A 17,985-nucleotide genomic window follows, 5' to 3' on the forward strand; every position below is an offset into this window, starting at 1 on the left:
ATGAGATGATATTATTTATTTGTCAATAAATCATCAGAAAATTGATGATTTATACAATGATTTGTATTCATATTCAATGTATTATTTGTCATAGTAACAGAAGGATTTATTTTTTTATTGTATTCATCATTAGAATTAGATTTATTGAATGTTTTATATTGTGTTAAATATAAATATAAATGATAATCTATTTGTGTTTTTTCATTCAATGGAATATCAATTAATGAATATGTATCAGATTTTATAGAATTTATGAAATGATGAGGATGATGATTTTGTTCACGTTTATGTATATTTCCTTTATGTAAACGATGTACACAATTTTGTAATCGTTCTATAGTACTAATTCTTCGGATATTAGGCAATGAAGTAGTCTGTATATTTAAATGATTTGATTGTTCTATACATTCTATATCATTGTCATATTTTTCGACTTTATTTATATGATTATTAATCTATTCGAAGTAAAAATACAATAGAGAAATACAAATTGGCTCATGATTTCAACTTGTGAAATTTCTAAAAATCTCCACAAAACCCATTCTGATAATAATAATAATAATAATCACCTGCTCACTGGTGACTGACTTCAGGAGACACTCCTGGAGTCCTAGTGAGAAGTCGTTACCAGTGGAGTTCAACCAGGTCTGTTGTGAGATAGGAACTCACTGAAGACAATGGTGTACGGTGGCGCAACTTCGTGGATTGGTTGAAGTTAGACATTAACACCGTTGGATGCCGGCCGGCTCAGTGGTCTAGTTGTTAAGTGCTCACGCGCGAAGCCAGTAGGTCCTGGGTTCGAATCCCGCGGGGGCGGGTTTGTGGATGCGCACTGCTGAGGAGTCCCGTACTAGGACGAAACGGCCGTCCAGTGCTTCCAGGTTTTCCATGGTGGTCTAGCTTCAATTGGCTCATGATTTCTACTTGTGAAATACAAATAAATTAAATTTAATAAGTTTGAGTAATTCCTATGTAGATCGATGGTCACATGAGAAGTAGGTACACAGAAAAGCTCGGCAGAAAAATTAATGTATTCGAGATATATATATATATATATATATATATATATACCTGGTTTCCATTCACCATGTATCGATTTGACAAACATAATTACAAATAAGTCACACACATTATAAGCAAAGACGGATGTTGGTTTAGCAGTGGAATCCAAAACGCGCGTTTTCACCTATCTTAGGACTTGTCTACCAAGTGTACCTGTATTCGAGTTTATGTTCACTACGGGACTCGAACCCAGTATCGTTCGCTAAACACGCCATCGCATTATTCTGGAATGAACATCAACTTTGGAATGTAAGTGCATCTGATTGATGAGTCATAAAGTAAGACGAAACGTACGTCCTGGATTCCACTGCTAGCCACTATTCATCTTTGCTTATAATGCTTGTGACTTAAGGCAATATCGAGGCAATCTGCACAGTATGCACATATTCCAATAAGAGACTGATCAATTGCAGTCCCAAACATCAATGGGAAGATTCAAACAAATAATACAAACTAATTACAAAGAAACTCGAATCCTACTTATTAATACAACAATGTAAGAAACACATTGTTTTATAAAGGAAGACTTAAAGAATAATTTAGTGAAGAAACTCTTCGTTTTGATGCTGTTGTTTACTTGAGCTGTACAATCACATTTATAGTTAACTAAAAAGAAAACAACAACAACATAGTACTCTATGATAAAATAGAAGTCTATTGAGTCATTCAAAACGGTTACCATGATTAAAATATTATAGTATCATAAGTTGTTTAAAATGTCAAATGGAAGTTATGTAAAGAATATGTTTGAATAAAAGTTTATAGACGAGAATGATAGTTGTCCACTGTTACGTCCTTGATCTGTCTACTCACTTTTGGTGCTGAAGATAACTTGTCTAATCTACATTAAAACCTTGACGCGATAGGCTAACCGGCTTAACGTTGAAGCTAGTATGCATGAGTTCGAAGTGGGGTAGAGAGAAAAAACTATTCGATCACCTGGTTGGCTGACAAGCACGCAACTGAGAGAAGACAAATCAACTGGAACACTACTCGATTCATTCTCAATTCTGATCTGGTTCCCGATTTCGGATTATTGTAAAAAGGTACATAAATAAATAGATGACTAACCCGACCACAACGTACAATAATTAGGAAAATACAATTATGTCCAAAGCTGGGAATTAGATTAGAAAATAGAGTACAAAATATTATGTTTAGATTACAATAGCTTTGGAACAGAAAAGGGCTGCAGCAGTGAATCATACATCGAACGAAAACTTATGATATGTAGAATAGACTTGGGACAAAAATAAATGTTACTGTTTTACAACCTTTGAATGAAACGAAACAACGTCCCGAAAAATAGCTTCCGTAATTTGTCAAAGCTTCTTGTTTCTCTGTCCACATCATCCACTAAATGAATATGACGGACAGAATGATCATAAAGGTTGTAATAGCAATTAACTAATAGTTGTTAAAAAAAGTTTTGGAAAGAAGTAAAAAGAAAACTATCGATTATTCAGAATAAAAGATAGACATTGTATTCGTGTATTGATGATAATAATTTACAACGGTTGTTTTGATTAGCTCAGATTTCTTGTTGAACATAGACATAGGATCTTTTATTTGACAAATTAAGCTTTTAAACTGGATTTTGGTTATTTTTGCAATACCTCTTATTCTGGATAATTTTAAACTGAGTAACATCTATTTGATTTACAGACTACTATATTTCATATGTAAATCTTTTGACCACTTTTTATAACTCTATTATAAGTATAAGGTTGTGGATATTGTTGAGATTCATAGAAATTATGAACTAATCAATTTTAAACTAACACTGAAAACCTGGAAGCACTAGACATCCATTTCATCTTAGTATGGAACTTCTCAGAAGTGTGCAAGAAACTGAAAATCGTGAGTTTGATCCTCGTGAGCAGAGTCGTGGATACCCACATCTGGGGAGTCCCATACTTGTAAGAAATACCCGTCTAGCGCTTTCAGGTTTTCACTATTGATCCAACATTGATCGGTTCAGAAATTCAATGAAAACCATCTCTATATTTAATTATAGATTGCTATTTTTTTTCAGAAAAATTAGCTAAATATACGATTGTACAGCAAAAGTAAATAACATTGCCGAAGAGAACATTTCCTTTGTTGAACTGTCTTTCATTTTTTTCCAACAGTATACTTTTGACTTGGCTTACATGTTTCACGTGATCAAATAGTTGAAAAAATGGTACCATGAATACTACTATAATAAAATGTGAAACGATTAATGATACAAAATTTCGCTTGTCATTCAAATCTTGACTATGTTAAGACTTAATTATGAAACACAATTAAGAGAAAATTATGAATTGGATTTTTGCATGCTTTATGTTATTATCCATACCACAAACAATTGTCAAGCAAATATTCCAATTAAATTTCCTAATAGTATGATCAAACGGAAAAGAACACATTGCATTGAGAATTAGAAGTAGACATGAAAAGGATGAATAGCAGCTGGAGACAATTGGAAAGGATTGCACAGGATAGAGTTGGATGTAGAAAGCTAGTGGGCAGCCTATGCTCCTTCATGAGGGGTAACAGGAGTAAGTAAGTAAGTAAGTAAATAATGATAAAACTGTTTCTGAAGAAACGATCTAGCTCAATACCAAAACGTTTGTAATGAAACACAGATAAAATAGGTGATAGGATATCAGTATGATAATCTGTTTGTAAATAATTTTGAATTAAATTTTCTTCCAACTTGAATTATTACTTATATGTAAGCTAAACAATGTTGAATAATGATATGAATTGACAATTAAATAAATGAAATTTTACCTGTTGATGTGGTTTCAACCATTCAACTGGTAGTGTACGTTCAATAAATGGAAGTTTGGAACCAATTGTAGCCAATCGATTTATCCATTTAGGCAAAGATCGACCACAAAGTAACTGAAGAAAGCAAATATCAAGGTATTTATTCAGTATATAAAAAAAAATTATTAACCCAGATAGGTTTAATAATATTATTCATACGTTTCATAATTTCATTTAATTAGTACGATTCTATTGTTTAAATCGACATGCTAACTTCCTTTTGTAAATACATATGCTACACTGATTATTGTTCAATATAATACATGTGATACTCATCGCACTCAGAGTTCTCTGTCTCACAATGGTCATTAATAAACCAGATTCTGACAAAACTGTTCATACGTATTTATTATTAGCAGTATTATTGGCTTTATTCAATGTTATATTTTTGGTACAACATGGAATACCTAGCACGAAGTATTTCAAAAAGTTACTTTTACAAAAAAAGCAAACAAACTGAGCTCATGTGCACCATTGGTTTGGAATCAAGGTTTTCCAACTTCTCTAGTTGGACCCTTTGTGTCCACCAACCCGGTTAAAGCGCTGGACATTCGCTTTTCGCACTCTCAATTTCGTAGACAAAATCCCCGCCTCCAAAAGGCAGTGAGTAGGACTTCTCTGGCAGTGACTGCATACGCGTGCCGATGTGAGAACATTTCAAGAGGGAGAGCAGACTCTCCCCACCCTCGACTGTACCAGGGCACTTAAAGGGTTACATATATTCCCACACCATTAATAAAAACGAAGTCTAAATGATCATTCAAACGAGTGAGAAAATTTACTACATTTTGGTGATCTAGTGAGGAAAGAAAGCTACAGTCACACGAGTAACATCACCATATACAATTGAAAGTGAACCATTGAAGGGGGTAATAGCAAATCCAGTGAATTAATCAACGAAAACAGATAGTGCAGATGATATGCAGTCTGAAGTCACGTAGATGTTGTTAACATAAACATAATTGATGTGTTTTAGACATCTTAAAGTTGAACAGTTGACAAAGTCGTTTGTAAACTTAAGACATGCAAAATCAAATCGACACCAGTTCACATTTACAAATGTGGCTACACCGTCACTACACTCTTTTATTGCATGATCGATCATGATGATAAAAACTGAAACCTTATAGTGATACTAAACAATCGTCTTGTAAGTCATCTAACCAGGATTTTTGGGTTGTGATTATCCCATAATTACGATATATGTTTAGACTTAGCAAGAAATGAAGATAGTCCGCCTTGCTAATTAGTGATCGGCAGTTAGAAGTTAGCATTTGAGAAATCGACATGTGATTAATGTTCATTCTTTTCAACGCATATATATTATCAACCACCACGATATCTCTGATTGTACATTTTTATACCTTGTATAGTGATAGGTCGTAAACTTTTCATATACGCACTTGCATAGGTTATGCGATTAATAGACGTAGTAATGTGTTAAAACAAACGAAAATGTAACGTGCTGAAATATCTAAATGGTAGGCACAGGAAGCCTTGATATTCAAACAACCCACATTCGTTAGTAGTAGCTGCTCTCAGTATTTCTCGGGCTGACTCTTCATTGTAATATCTGTATATTTATATAAACTTACTCCCTTACTTACGCCTGTTACCCCATCTGGAGGAGCATAGGCCATCCACCAACACTCTCCATCCAACCCTGTCCTGGGTAATCCTTTTCAGTTGCTATCCATCCGTCTCATGTCTGCTTCCAATTCCCGATGTAGTGTGTTCTTCGACCTTCCTCTTTCTGTTTCCCTTCAGCATTACAAGTTAGAACTTGCAGTTTAGTGATTTCTGTAATGTATATCCTATCCACTTCCAACGTCTTCTAATTTCCTCTTCATCTGGAAGCCGCTTTGTTCTATCCCATAGTAAGTTGTTGCTGATAGTACACGACCAACGGACATCCAGTATCTTGCGTAGACAACTGTTTATAAATACTTGTACATTTTTAATGGTTGTAGCAGTTCTCTACGTTTCAGCTCCGTACAGTAGGACTGCCTTGACGTTCGTATCGAAGATTTTGACTTTGATATTGGTTGACAGTTGTCTTGAGTTCCATATGTTCTTTAATTGTAGGAATGCGGACCTTGCTTTGTCAACCCTTGCCTTTACGTCTGCATCGGGTCCTCCTTGTTCATCGATGATGATGCACATGTACTTGAAAGATTCCACCTGTTCCTGAACTTCTCCGTCAAGCGTGATTTGGTTGGTGTTCTCTATGTTGTATTTGAGGGTCTTGCTTTTTCCCTCCTGTATGTTGAGGCCTATTGATGCAGAGACTGCTGCTACACTAGTCGTCTTCATCCGCATTTGTTGGTGTGCATGGAATAAAAGAGCTAGGTCATCTATAAAGTTCAAATCGTCTAGCTGCATCCACACTGTCCATTGTATTCTGTGCTTTCCCTCAGATGTGGAATTCTTCATAATCCAGTCAATCACCAGAAGAAAGAGAAAGGGGAGTAAGCAGACTTATCTGACACCGCTCCTCATTTGGAATGCATGTCTCCTGTCCTCCACTCACGACTTCGCAGTGTAATCTGTCGCATGAATTCCGTATGATGTAGACAACCTTCTCAAGTACATCATAGTGTTGAAGAAGGTTCCATAAGGTCCTTCTTTCAACTGTGTTAGGAATAATAATTGCCCCACACATAAAATTGTCAAATTATCTTGAATTCACTCGCATAAAAGGACATTTATTACTTGTGAGCAACCAACTTTGTAATAGTTCTTCATTTCTTTTCTACATTGTTTATTGACTGTTAATATTCATTTACATAAATGCTTCTCATAAGTTTTGTAATAAATTCAAAGACTTGTACTTTTGACCCACCACTAATTGAATGTAGAAATATTCGACAACCAGATTATATTCTTTATATATAAATTCAATACATTCACACAAGCTGATCACTGATGAACTTAATTATATGTATTTGAAAACCAGTGCAATGTAAGGCGGTATATACTAAGCCAAAAAATACTCCAAAGCAATCATACGTCCTAGGTATCCTAAAATAAGCAAAATATTTCTCCATTTGATATTATATTAGTAAACAGAAGTCTTCGAATAGTCACTGTTATACTGGTTTGTTGATGATGAATTAAATATCCTCGAAGTTTGCACATATAACACATGATATTAGAAAACAAGAAGTAGAAAATGTTTTCTTAATGAACAAAATAAATCAATAACATAGAAATACAATGTAAAACCAACCTGAACAAATGTATCAGAGAAATGATTACAGTTTTTATTCAATAAATGATATTGATCACCACGATAATCTGTTGTTATACTCTCCAGTAATAAAAGAACGTCGGAAGCTGTAAAATCTGTATATCCCATGGACAATGTGACTCTAAGAAAGATATAACATGAAAGTTAACAATGATTTTCGATAATAATTTCATTTAGTGTATCTTTATACATTAATTCTAACAGCGAAACAGTTGTAACTAGGAAAATTTGGCTCCCTCGGCACAATTGTAACTGGCTAGCCAACTGTTGTATATAGAAAGTCGTAGCTGTTATGTACGTATCGATTCTGTTGAGTCTTTAAACTTACTGCTTATATTGGGAAACGGGAACCCATACAATTCCCATGGCGCAAAGTAAAAACACGAAAGACTGGTGCGATGAAATTTTATTGACTCTCCAAAAACACGTCTCTACACAATTCCCAAAATTACATCATCTTTAGACCATAATTCAATCATTTACATACTGAATTTCATACACGATAATATCACATTGGAGGGAAGTATACAGAGTTACAGTAGAAAAAATAAATATAGTTCAGCTGAATCAATACAGGGAACGAGAGTTCAAACTTGTCATATAGAAAAAAGTTTATACCAAATTGATACAAGAAAATATGGACTTTAAGACGTCAGTGAACAAAGTTTACACCTATCACCATGGCCGAAATTTATAATGAATTTATGCAGAAAATATTAACATAAATAATGTCATCTTATCTCGTCATATCAGAAACATTACTAGACATGATAAAACTAACATAGTAAAACTCAATCTGAATTCGAACCTGTTATAAATTCTTTTATTAAGACCCAGCTATTCTTAATGCTTAGTCATCTTGGACATTACTTCACTAGACAAGTCACCGAATCAGAAAACGGTTGAACAGGAACGTAATTATCCTCCGAATAAACAAATTTGGACGGAAGTGGCAATCACAATAAGAAAAACGTTAGTATATTTATCATCTTTACATAAGAGGATTCTAAAGTCTTTTCCAAGCACCCGTTAGTGCTGATTGATTAAAAATAGCTAATCGGCGTGCCCTAACACAATTCTGCACGGAATATGTTTTAATCCAATCTATATCTCGCTAACAGAACCCATTCCCAAATACTTTTATATAAACAACGGGAAGATTAGTTTTTATAAAAAGTGTGACCAAAAGCTGAGTGAAGAAATCTATACTTGTGAAATGAGTAATATTAAGTGGAATTCAACACATGGACAACAATTAGTTTTCTGGAGTAATTTACAACACCCTCAAGGCAGCGACGTTATATCAATTCAGACATATGTAGAGATATTTGCAGGATAAACTTAATTTGGTGCTCTTAAATAGTTTCAATGACTCTCCAGAAGAAAATACGCAAATGAGATTAGTGGCAATATTTGAAAATACGTTTTACTATTACTAACGAAAAAATATCTATTTACGTCTAAAACTTTATCAAATTGATTTCTTTGAAAAACATAGCTGGTCATCAGTTATAAGCAACGTAGAACCTGATATGTGCGCATCCGTTCAAGTTACCACATCGCCTACTCCTATTTCTATACAAAACAACTTCGCTCGCCAAGGTAGGCGGTGGTAGGGCATGCGTAACATATACTGCAAACACTCCAACTAACAATTCACTACCTCATGAATCGACATGCCAAACAACACTTTCTCCACACCAGACTTTTCTTCCAGAAAATAGACAACAAATATATGTCAGATAAATAAATTATGTGTAGACTTGGACAAATCTAAAAACATAAGATAAGATGGAGAAAGTTTCTTCACGAAATGACAGCCACAGAATTATAGAAATCCGGAGAGCATTAGACACGTAATCCGTATAACGGGTGAATTGTATCACAACGGGTATGTCGAGGCAGTTTATTATTTAGTTGAACACATAAATATTGGTACAAAGGGGCACCGAATGCAAGTGTACCACACAAGTCACTTGCTTTGTGTGTGGGTCGTGATACTGAGCAGGTGCCAAACCGAACCAGGTGGTTTCCTTAAAAGGCCACATCCGTACCCTTTGACCTAAGGGTCTAATCCACAAGTCAGTGGAGCAACTTCGGGAGATGCAGTCCCATGGTAGCCGGTTACCAGTATTTGGTTCATACGCCACTTGTTCCCTCAGGATCCTGGAGCCCATGTGCACCATTGGTTTGGAACCAGGGTTTCCCAACTGCCCTAAGTGAATCCTCCATAATGGTACTCATTCACCAGGTATTTATGTACAAACCATATTTTAAGTGTGAGAGCTAATGATACTACCTAAATATCCAAGAGAAAGTAGACGGAGCGGGGTTCGAACATGAGACCTGATAGATAAACATACAACGCCCTAACCACTAACCCACCGGTTTCACTGTTCTTGCATACTTCTATCTCTAGTGTTATCTTTAGGCACTATAAGATATGTCAACCCGTATTGAAAGACTTGTATCATAGTGTAGTGAACGAGAACAACGAAATGGATCTTAATACATTACAGAATGTCTTGGTAAAATCTGAGAACCGTACAGTAAATACTTCATTTGCAAAATATACATCAATTGTCTCAGACCTTGTTGTTTCTTCGTTCTTATACCAATTAATCTCTCTTCTCGTTCTCTTCTCTTCGATTTCCTCAACGTTCTGCCGCCAGGAATTCCACCTTCGATTGGTGATACATGCTACTTATTTCTGTCGACATCAATAGCATATACCACAATAGTACGTAAATACTGAGTTTCATAAACCACGAATAGTAAGGGTTTAAGTTATCCCGTTGTTGATATTCATGATTAGACTTTGATCGGTGTTTGTTGGGATACGTGTATTACATGCAAAGTGCCTCGATATAGCCGTCATGTCAAAATTGAGAACAAATCGATAACGTATTAAATGTTTGAAGACAAATGTACAGGATTCAATATAAACTGGACCAAACAATAAAAATGATTTTCTAAAGAAATACATGAATGTGCAAGAAGGACAGGTAGTAATTATTAGTTACAAAGGTTCATTCATGAAGTGTTGTTAAAACTGAGATTTGAATCTAAGCAATGTCCTTTCGAAAATGGATATACTTTGAACGTATGCTTTGATGTTGTATAACAGTGAAATTCAGGAGGCGCAATTAGTTGTGTCTGAGACTTATAAATTGCACATACCAGTAATTAATCTGGTGTTAATCTCCACACTGAGACTTGAAACTAGTATCTACTACCTTAAATATCAGTTATTCACTGGAACAGTGAACACCTAATAACTTGGTTAAAGGATATGATATTTAATATTAATTGTACAGATTTGTATTTTTCTCTTGTTGATATTCGGGAGTGAATTTGATCATTTTCTAATTGGTAAATGGACTTTGAAAAACTTTACAATAAATAATTAATATCATGCTTGTTAAACGAATCAGCAGTCTAGTGAATAACACTTCGGTAAGCTTTGAGCGGTAGGACGTCAGTTCCAGCCTTAACATGAATATTGTTGAGTGCCGCCCTCAAGTCTCTTCAGAGGCTCAGGAAAATTTAAGAATACTTCATCCACTTAAGATTCAACGGGAACTTCCCAAATAGTTCTGGAGAAGCGGTAATTTACGTACCACATTGTAGATGAATAATTAATTTTGTTACTAAACTTATACTAGTTTCCAAAAAAATCCTAGAGTATCAAGTCCACGAATAAACCTATAAATATTTTCGTAAAACTTTCTAGGTTACCAGCTTTTTGTCTCCTGTTAAGGATTCAAGTGTAAGAGATTTCTGAGGTACTAAACAGTGATTAGAAATCAGGGTTAAGGATTCAAGTACCAAACTTAACAAATATCAACACAAGGACCAAACACGCGTTACAGATTTCAATGATAATCATCATAAAATATATGAACAAGAGTGCCATGTATTCATTACTTGATTTAAACAAAATTCAGCCTTAGCGTAAATATTCTTCTATGATGATTAATTAGATCGCCTGGATGTTAATGAAGACGGATAAGATGTACAGAGTGTTCCTTGATTTTCAAAATGGTTGTCTTTCCAGATGATAACTTTAAACTACATGAATATGACTAATTTTTAAATAATCACTCTCTGTAATGGTGGAGAAGATTTATAACTCAAGTGGATTATTTTGAACAAAACTCCACCAAAATCATTGTCATAGACACTGTGAGTACAAAATGCAAAGTGCATATGATCATATGTAAATAATGAAACAAATATTCTGAATAAATCAACATTTAGAGACAAAGAGAAATAATACTAACTTGTACGAATAATTTTCGCCTAAATAAGCAGAATCTCTTGGTAACATAGAGAATACTCCAGAGTTGGTTAATGGATGTCCACCATATGAATATTCTATGATGACAAAATAATAATAAAGTACATTTAGCGATAGTGTAATTCTAATCAATAATACTACTGAAATTGCCAACATAACTAATTTGCAATTTTGCACCCAAGAAATTTCATTTACAAAACAATGGCTCTCTAAACACGAATTCTTCATTAAATTTAAACAAACTACAGCTGAATGGGTGATAAACAATTATAATACATTATAACCTCGAAGTAGAACGAACTACTGTAAATAGGCGTTTCACAGGATAGGAAAAAATAGGTTTATTTTCCCCTGGTTACGATAATGAAATAATAATTTGGTTAGATTATCTATCATCAGTTTTACATGACACTAATAATCTAATTTTTTAATCAACGATTGACTAATATCTATATCTATTATAAGGTCGTGTTTTAATCATATCTTAATACTGGAAATGACATTTTTAATTAAAAGCCAGTCTTCTCAAATCATCCATAGCTATCAATTGGACTACTGAATCGTAATGGTTACATTTAGTACGAACACTTGTTAAGAAATACTACAGCTCATCTTTTATCATTCAATCAGTCATTATCAACAAACAGTCTAGTGACAGATGTGGATTGGCAGAAACTGTTATATCATATCAGCACAATGAGATGAGATTAACAAAATGAGTGGTAAAAGCAGTTTAAAAAGAGATAGATAGTGGATAGCAGTGGAATCCAGGACACGCGATTCGTCATACTTTGACTGGTTTGTTGAATGTACCTGCATCCCACAACTTATGTTCAATCCCGGACTCGAACCATGTACCATTCCCTTCAAAGCCATCATGTTATCCAATTAGCTACCAAGTCCAGATAATCACTGGCTTCTGTAGTGGGGTGAATTTGAGGCGTACGTTACTGTGTTAGAGTCCTGCGGTGAACATCAACTTTGGGATGCAGGTACTTTCAACTGGAGAGCCCCAAATGGGACGAAATGCGCGTCTTCGATCCCAGTAATAAGCACCATCCATATTGCTTAAAATACTTGTGACTTAACTGCAATATCGAGGACATCCAAACAGAATCCAAATATGTCAAAAGAGACCGAACGATTATACTCCTAAACATCAATAGGATGATCCAAACAACCAATATATATATATACGAATAGCAAAAGTGATAGAAAATAATGTCTCAGAAATGATAGTGAGAAGGAACAAGCACTGGGAATCTTGTTTAAAAAGATATGGTTTATAGGTATGTATGACGGAATGCTGAGATTCCATATTGAGGAAATAAAGTGTGAATGCATCTACGCCATTGTCTGAGCCATGTCATCCAAAATCTTCAGCGATCGATTACAATTATCACGCGAACCCCAACCAGGTGATCGGCATGCACCTACATAGCTCAGGACAAGAGTCAGTGACTTCATGGACTGAGTTCATATTTTAATTTAGCCACCTCTAACTTTCATTCAACTTACCTCTACACCAAAAAATGTCGTTCGTCGAAGTAGACAGCGGTTATGCATGGATAACACATGTCCTGACCACTTGTACCAATGAATATGTACAAGCTCATCAAGCGATTTTGCGTCTCACCCAGAAAATATTCCACCCCTAACCTCAATGTTGCTCACTCAGTCGAGGTTAACTACAAGGTACTAGGAAAAGATATCAAACCAGTCGACTAAGTTATAAATGTTCATAAAACTAGGTGGTTAAGACATGTGTTAAGTATGTGTAACCACCTGTCGCTATGCGAGCACTGAGTCAGAAATTCAGGAACTAAGTCCTCTTTCGCATGGAATGCTTTATTTTACGATTTTAAAGGTTTAGAAAGGGTTAAATTTTAAAATCACATAGATGCAAGAACATGTTTCCATAACGAGCATAATGGTATGCAGGAAAAAAAATATAAAAGTGTTTAAATGAGATATACTGACTATGTTGAATTATACAATGGAAAAGCATTGAAATTTCACAGGTCATTTAAATTCAGATTTAGTATTCTTAGATCATTTCTCTCACAAATATAAATGTCTTTAATTATCGCTTGTATGACTAAGAAATGTGGTAGTTTCAGTGGTTTTATTTTGTTTTTTTGATCACATCCTCAGTTGTATTTACTAGTTTATTTCAGTTTATATAATCCTACAAATATGAACTGAATAAACATTGCAAATTATAAGTAAATGGAAAACAAAGATGTTAACACTTACCAATTCCATGAACTACAACTCCTGTATGATAAACTCCAATACCAAGAGAACTGACGTAATCATTTATCCACAACTATAAATTAAATATGATTATAAAGCATTTATTAAACAACAAATCAATATCCATTAGGGGAGAAGAACAAAAAGTTATGTAACAGTCTACAATTGGTTATGTAACCTAATCACAAAACAATCAGTAAAAAAAAACTTAAAAAACGATAGAAGATAAGGCCTTGATATAAGTGATAATGATAACCCGAAAATAGAATAGGGTTTATTTCACTGAAGGATAACATGCTTACAGTATATACTGAAGAGCATAAAACTTATAGTCCTTACAAATTATCCTGGAGATATGCTGAATATGTCGAGTAAATGACTCATTATAAACTATGCAAAGTCCAGATTCGACTATGAAAAATATATATGTAACTCAATTAAGTACTATGACAGACAAGAAAACAAATTTTAAGAATAAATAACATAACAATTTAATGTCTATCAAAAAATAATTGGAACGAATCAAGATATTTAGTATCAATTTATTATAGGAAGGAGGGTTTTATCGAGATTGTAGTAATTTCAATAGTTGAATTCATGAGTTAATTAAAGCTAAACCAACATAGAGAACTTGGAAGCACTGGATGATCGTTTCGTCTAGTATGGGACTTTTCAGCAGTGCACATCTACGATTCTAGGTTTTCAATGATGGTCTAGCTTCAATTGACTCATGAATTTAATTATTAAATTACTAAAATCTCTACAATATACCCTCTTCTGATAATAATCATCATCTGATCACTAGTGACTGGCTTCAAAAGGTATTTCTCGGAGTTCTCAGTCAGTCAGCTACAAAGTAGGACCAGGTACATATGTGCATCGGTTCAAGTTGCCATAACCTTATTAGCACAACAAGATGAACACCGGATCCATAGAAATAGTTAATTCAACAGTGGTAATATATAAAAGAAAGATTGCATATAAGGAAGAAAGTAGCTGGTAGAAAGAAAAATATGAAGCGAATTTAATCTCATATTTTAGAGGAACACAAAGAGTGTATACACCTACACTATTGTGATCAATTCTGAGCCATGTCAATCAGTCTCCAACCAGTGGTGACGATAGTCTGCATCTATCAACATGGCTCAGACCAGAAGTTAGTGACTTCAAGCACTGATGTCACGTTTTGGTTTGGCCGCCCCTAGCTTTCTTCCAACCACTCCCAACACTGGTCAGCATTGCGCGTCGTGGTAATCAGTATTCAGGCATACGTAACACGTGACCCAACCATTTCAGTCTATGAAGATTCACAACCTCATCACCTGATTTACCATCATTCCCTAATAACCTGCGTCTAACCTCACTATTACTTACCCGATGATCCCGGCAAATGCGAGCAATATTTCTAAAGCATCTGTGGTCAAATACTAGTAATTTTCGAATATCTTCTACTCTTAATAGCCACGTTTCGCAGCCGTAAAGTAGAACAGAACGAACTGCCGCACAGTATACTCATCCCTTTATTCATAGACGGATATCTCACCTTCGCCATAGGTGACGTAAGTTGACAAAAGCCAAGCGAGCTTTTCGAATCCGTGCTGAGATTTCTTCAGACACCAACTTATTAGGGCTGACCAGACTTCCAAGATAAGTGAAGTTGTCAACGCGTCCCGGAATCCTAGTAAGTCATGACCAGTTGAGTTCAATAAGGTCTGTAGTGAGACAGTAACTAACTGAAGACAATGATGGAAGGTGGCGCGATCTTGCGGATTGATTGAAGCTGAACATTAACACCGTTGGATGCCTGCTCAGTGGTCTAGAGGTTAAGCGTTCACAAGAGAGACCGGTAGGTCCTGGGTTCGAATCCCGCGGACAGGATCGTGAATGCGCACTGCTGAAGAGTCCCATACTAGGACAAAACGGTCATTCAGTGCTTCCATGTTGGTCTGACTTTAATTGAATCATAAATTCAACCAATTTATTTATTGAAACTTTAAATTTCAAGACAAATGATTCAATTCATTTACTGAATATGAAATAACATACACGATCAAAATGAAATTGATCATCATTGTTCAATTAGTAAACTTAAATGATCAACCCACGGTAGATAAATCGAATTATATCAAGGTTTAAAATGTCACAAAACATATAAAAAGATAAACAATAAAGAAATTAGATCAATTAAGTTTGATTATAAAAGTAAATAGGATGAAACAATAGTCTACTGTAAAGTCATTTTAGTTGTGTTTACTTCATTGCTTCTAATGTAAACTAGAAAAGAATAGGCATTATACACACCCTTAATTTCTCGCAAGTTGACGATCGATTCGATATAAGTGACATGATATAGTGAATTTTTCATTTTAAAAAAATCGAGAAACACACTGAACAGATGCTTCTTTTAAGTTAAAGAATCTTTAATAGTGAAGATCTACCGAAGTAAACTCAGAATTTATGAAGTATAATATTATCTAATGTTAGGTTAATGAATTGAAATTCGATAGTTTATTTTAAATGAGGAATTGTGCTAATATTACAGATTAACTGATGTAGGAAAACAAAACATATATCAGGTTCAATGAAACATGATGACCCAAGAGTAGGTGGAGTATGCATTATGAAAAGGATCTAAGCTAAGATAAAACAATCATTCAACTGATAGGTCCTGGATTCGAATCCCGCGGACAGGATCGTGGATGCGCACTGCTGAGGATTCCCACAATAGGACGAAACGGTCATTCAGTGCTTCCAGGTTTTCCATGGCGGTCTAGCTTCAATTAACTCATGATCTCAACTATTGGAATTATTACAATCTCCACAAAACCCCATCGGATACTTATCATTTAAATGCTTGATTCTTGTTTTTTTTAATTACTCCCCTTCAAGTGGTGCTAGTTGATAATAAAAACTAATTGAAAACTATTTATAATTATTGAAAAAACCCTCACTTAACCTGAATAGATTGATTTTAATTTGCTTCAATAATCTAAATAATATAAACTAACTGTCATAAATTTCATATACAAGTGGGGTTGTTTTGTTCATTATACGGAAATAGAAGTGTACAAGCTATCTTTTCCAAAGATTATCTATAAAAATTGATGACTAGGCTAAGATATACAGAAGGAAACAAACGGAAGCATGAGGGTAATATATATATATATATATATATATATATATATATATAAAGAAAGTCACAATATTTTGCTTAATTTCAAGAAAACACTGATATCGTCATTAAGATGATGAACAGTGTGACCTCCACATTTAATGATTGAAAGTTACACGAATATTACTATGTAAATAAACCTAGTTATCATTGTTTTTATTATCATTATTATTATTATTATTATTATCATTATCATTATTGCCTGACCCATGGTAGAAGAATTAAACGATACAAAATATGAATCATTTAATTTACACCGTTACTATTGTCACAGAGTTGAAAGGGTATGGTAAGAAAAGCCAAAAGCAGTTACTTTGTTTTTAAAAACCAACTAAAATACAAATACTGGGTTGTAGGTTGACTCGGTATTATTTAATTGAATCTTTCCATCAATATTTAGGACTGCGATTGATCAGTATCTTATTGGAATATGTGCATCCTGTGCGGATTGCTTTAATTCACAAGTACTATAAGCAAAGATGGACAGTGGCTAGCAGTGGAATCCAGGACGCGCGTCTCGTCTTATTTGGAATTCGTCAGCTGGATGTACTTGCATGGGAAAATTCAATTACACAATACCAAGTAAATTTCAACTTCACCCCATTACCCAAGCAGGAGGCTATCAGGACTCAGTAGCTAAGTGGATAACGCGATGGCGTTTGAAGCGAACGGCACTGGGTTTGAGTTCCGGAGTGAACGCCAGCTCTGGGATGCAGGTACATCCAGCTGACGAGTTCCAAATAGGACGAGACGCGCGTCCTGGATTCCGCTACTAGCCATTATGCATCTTTGCTTACTGGATTGTGGTCCCTAACTCCGTTCCATCTAATTCAGCTTGAACAGCCAAATAATACAATCGAGCCTATAAACGCGGTGTTACTTTAAGCCTGGTACATCAGAAACTGTACTTAATTATTTCAAGTTACTTAATAAAAGAAACTAGAAAATTCATGTGATAATAACTATAATATGAGACAACTTTACGTGTTACGTGCTTAAAAATGCCATATTGTAGAAACTTTCGTTATTTATTAAATTCAGACTAAAATCATTCTACTATACTATTCAAGTAATAACTGAACCAAACATTCAATATAGAATGATGTATATAATCAATGACAAAAACCC

At 34.6% G+C, this 17,985-nt stretch overlaps 1 protein-coding gene across 2 annotated transcripts in view; it reads right to left on the bottom strand.

Annotated features, from left to right (window-relative positions):
- DESI2_1 (Desumoylating isopeptidase 2) overlaps positions 1-17,985 on the bottom strand; it is a gene marked incomplete at its 3' end in the record, with an annotated part of 33,443 nt that overhangs the window by 8,633 nt on the left and 6,825 nt on the right. Inside the window, exons 3-7 of one of the 2 annotated variants that reach the window (XM_012942436.3) lie at positions 13,686-13,758; positions 11,413-11,506; positions 7,109-7,250; positions 3,841-3,954; positions 12-455 (exon numbers count right to left, since the gene is read on the bottom strand). In XM_012942436.3, coding sequence (XP_012797890.1) covers positions 12-455; positions 3,841-3,954; positions 7,109-7,250; positions 11,413-11,506; positions 13,686-13,758 — 867 coding nt within the window. Of the gene's footprint in view, positions 1-11; positions 456-3,840; positions 3,955-7,108; positions 7,251-11,412; positions 11,507-13,685; positions 13,759-17,985 lie in introns of those variants that run through there. The other variant, XM_051209063.1, reaches the window with a different exon arrangement.

The sequence above is a fragment of the Schistosoma haematobium genome, chromosome 1 (genome assembly GCF_000699445.3).
Source record: "Schistosoma haematobium chromosome 1, whole genome shotgun sequence".
Lineage (NCBI taxonomy): Eukaryota > Metazoa > Platyhelminthes > Trematoda > Strigeidida > Schistosomatidae > Schistosoma > Schistosoma haematobium.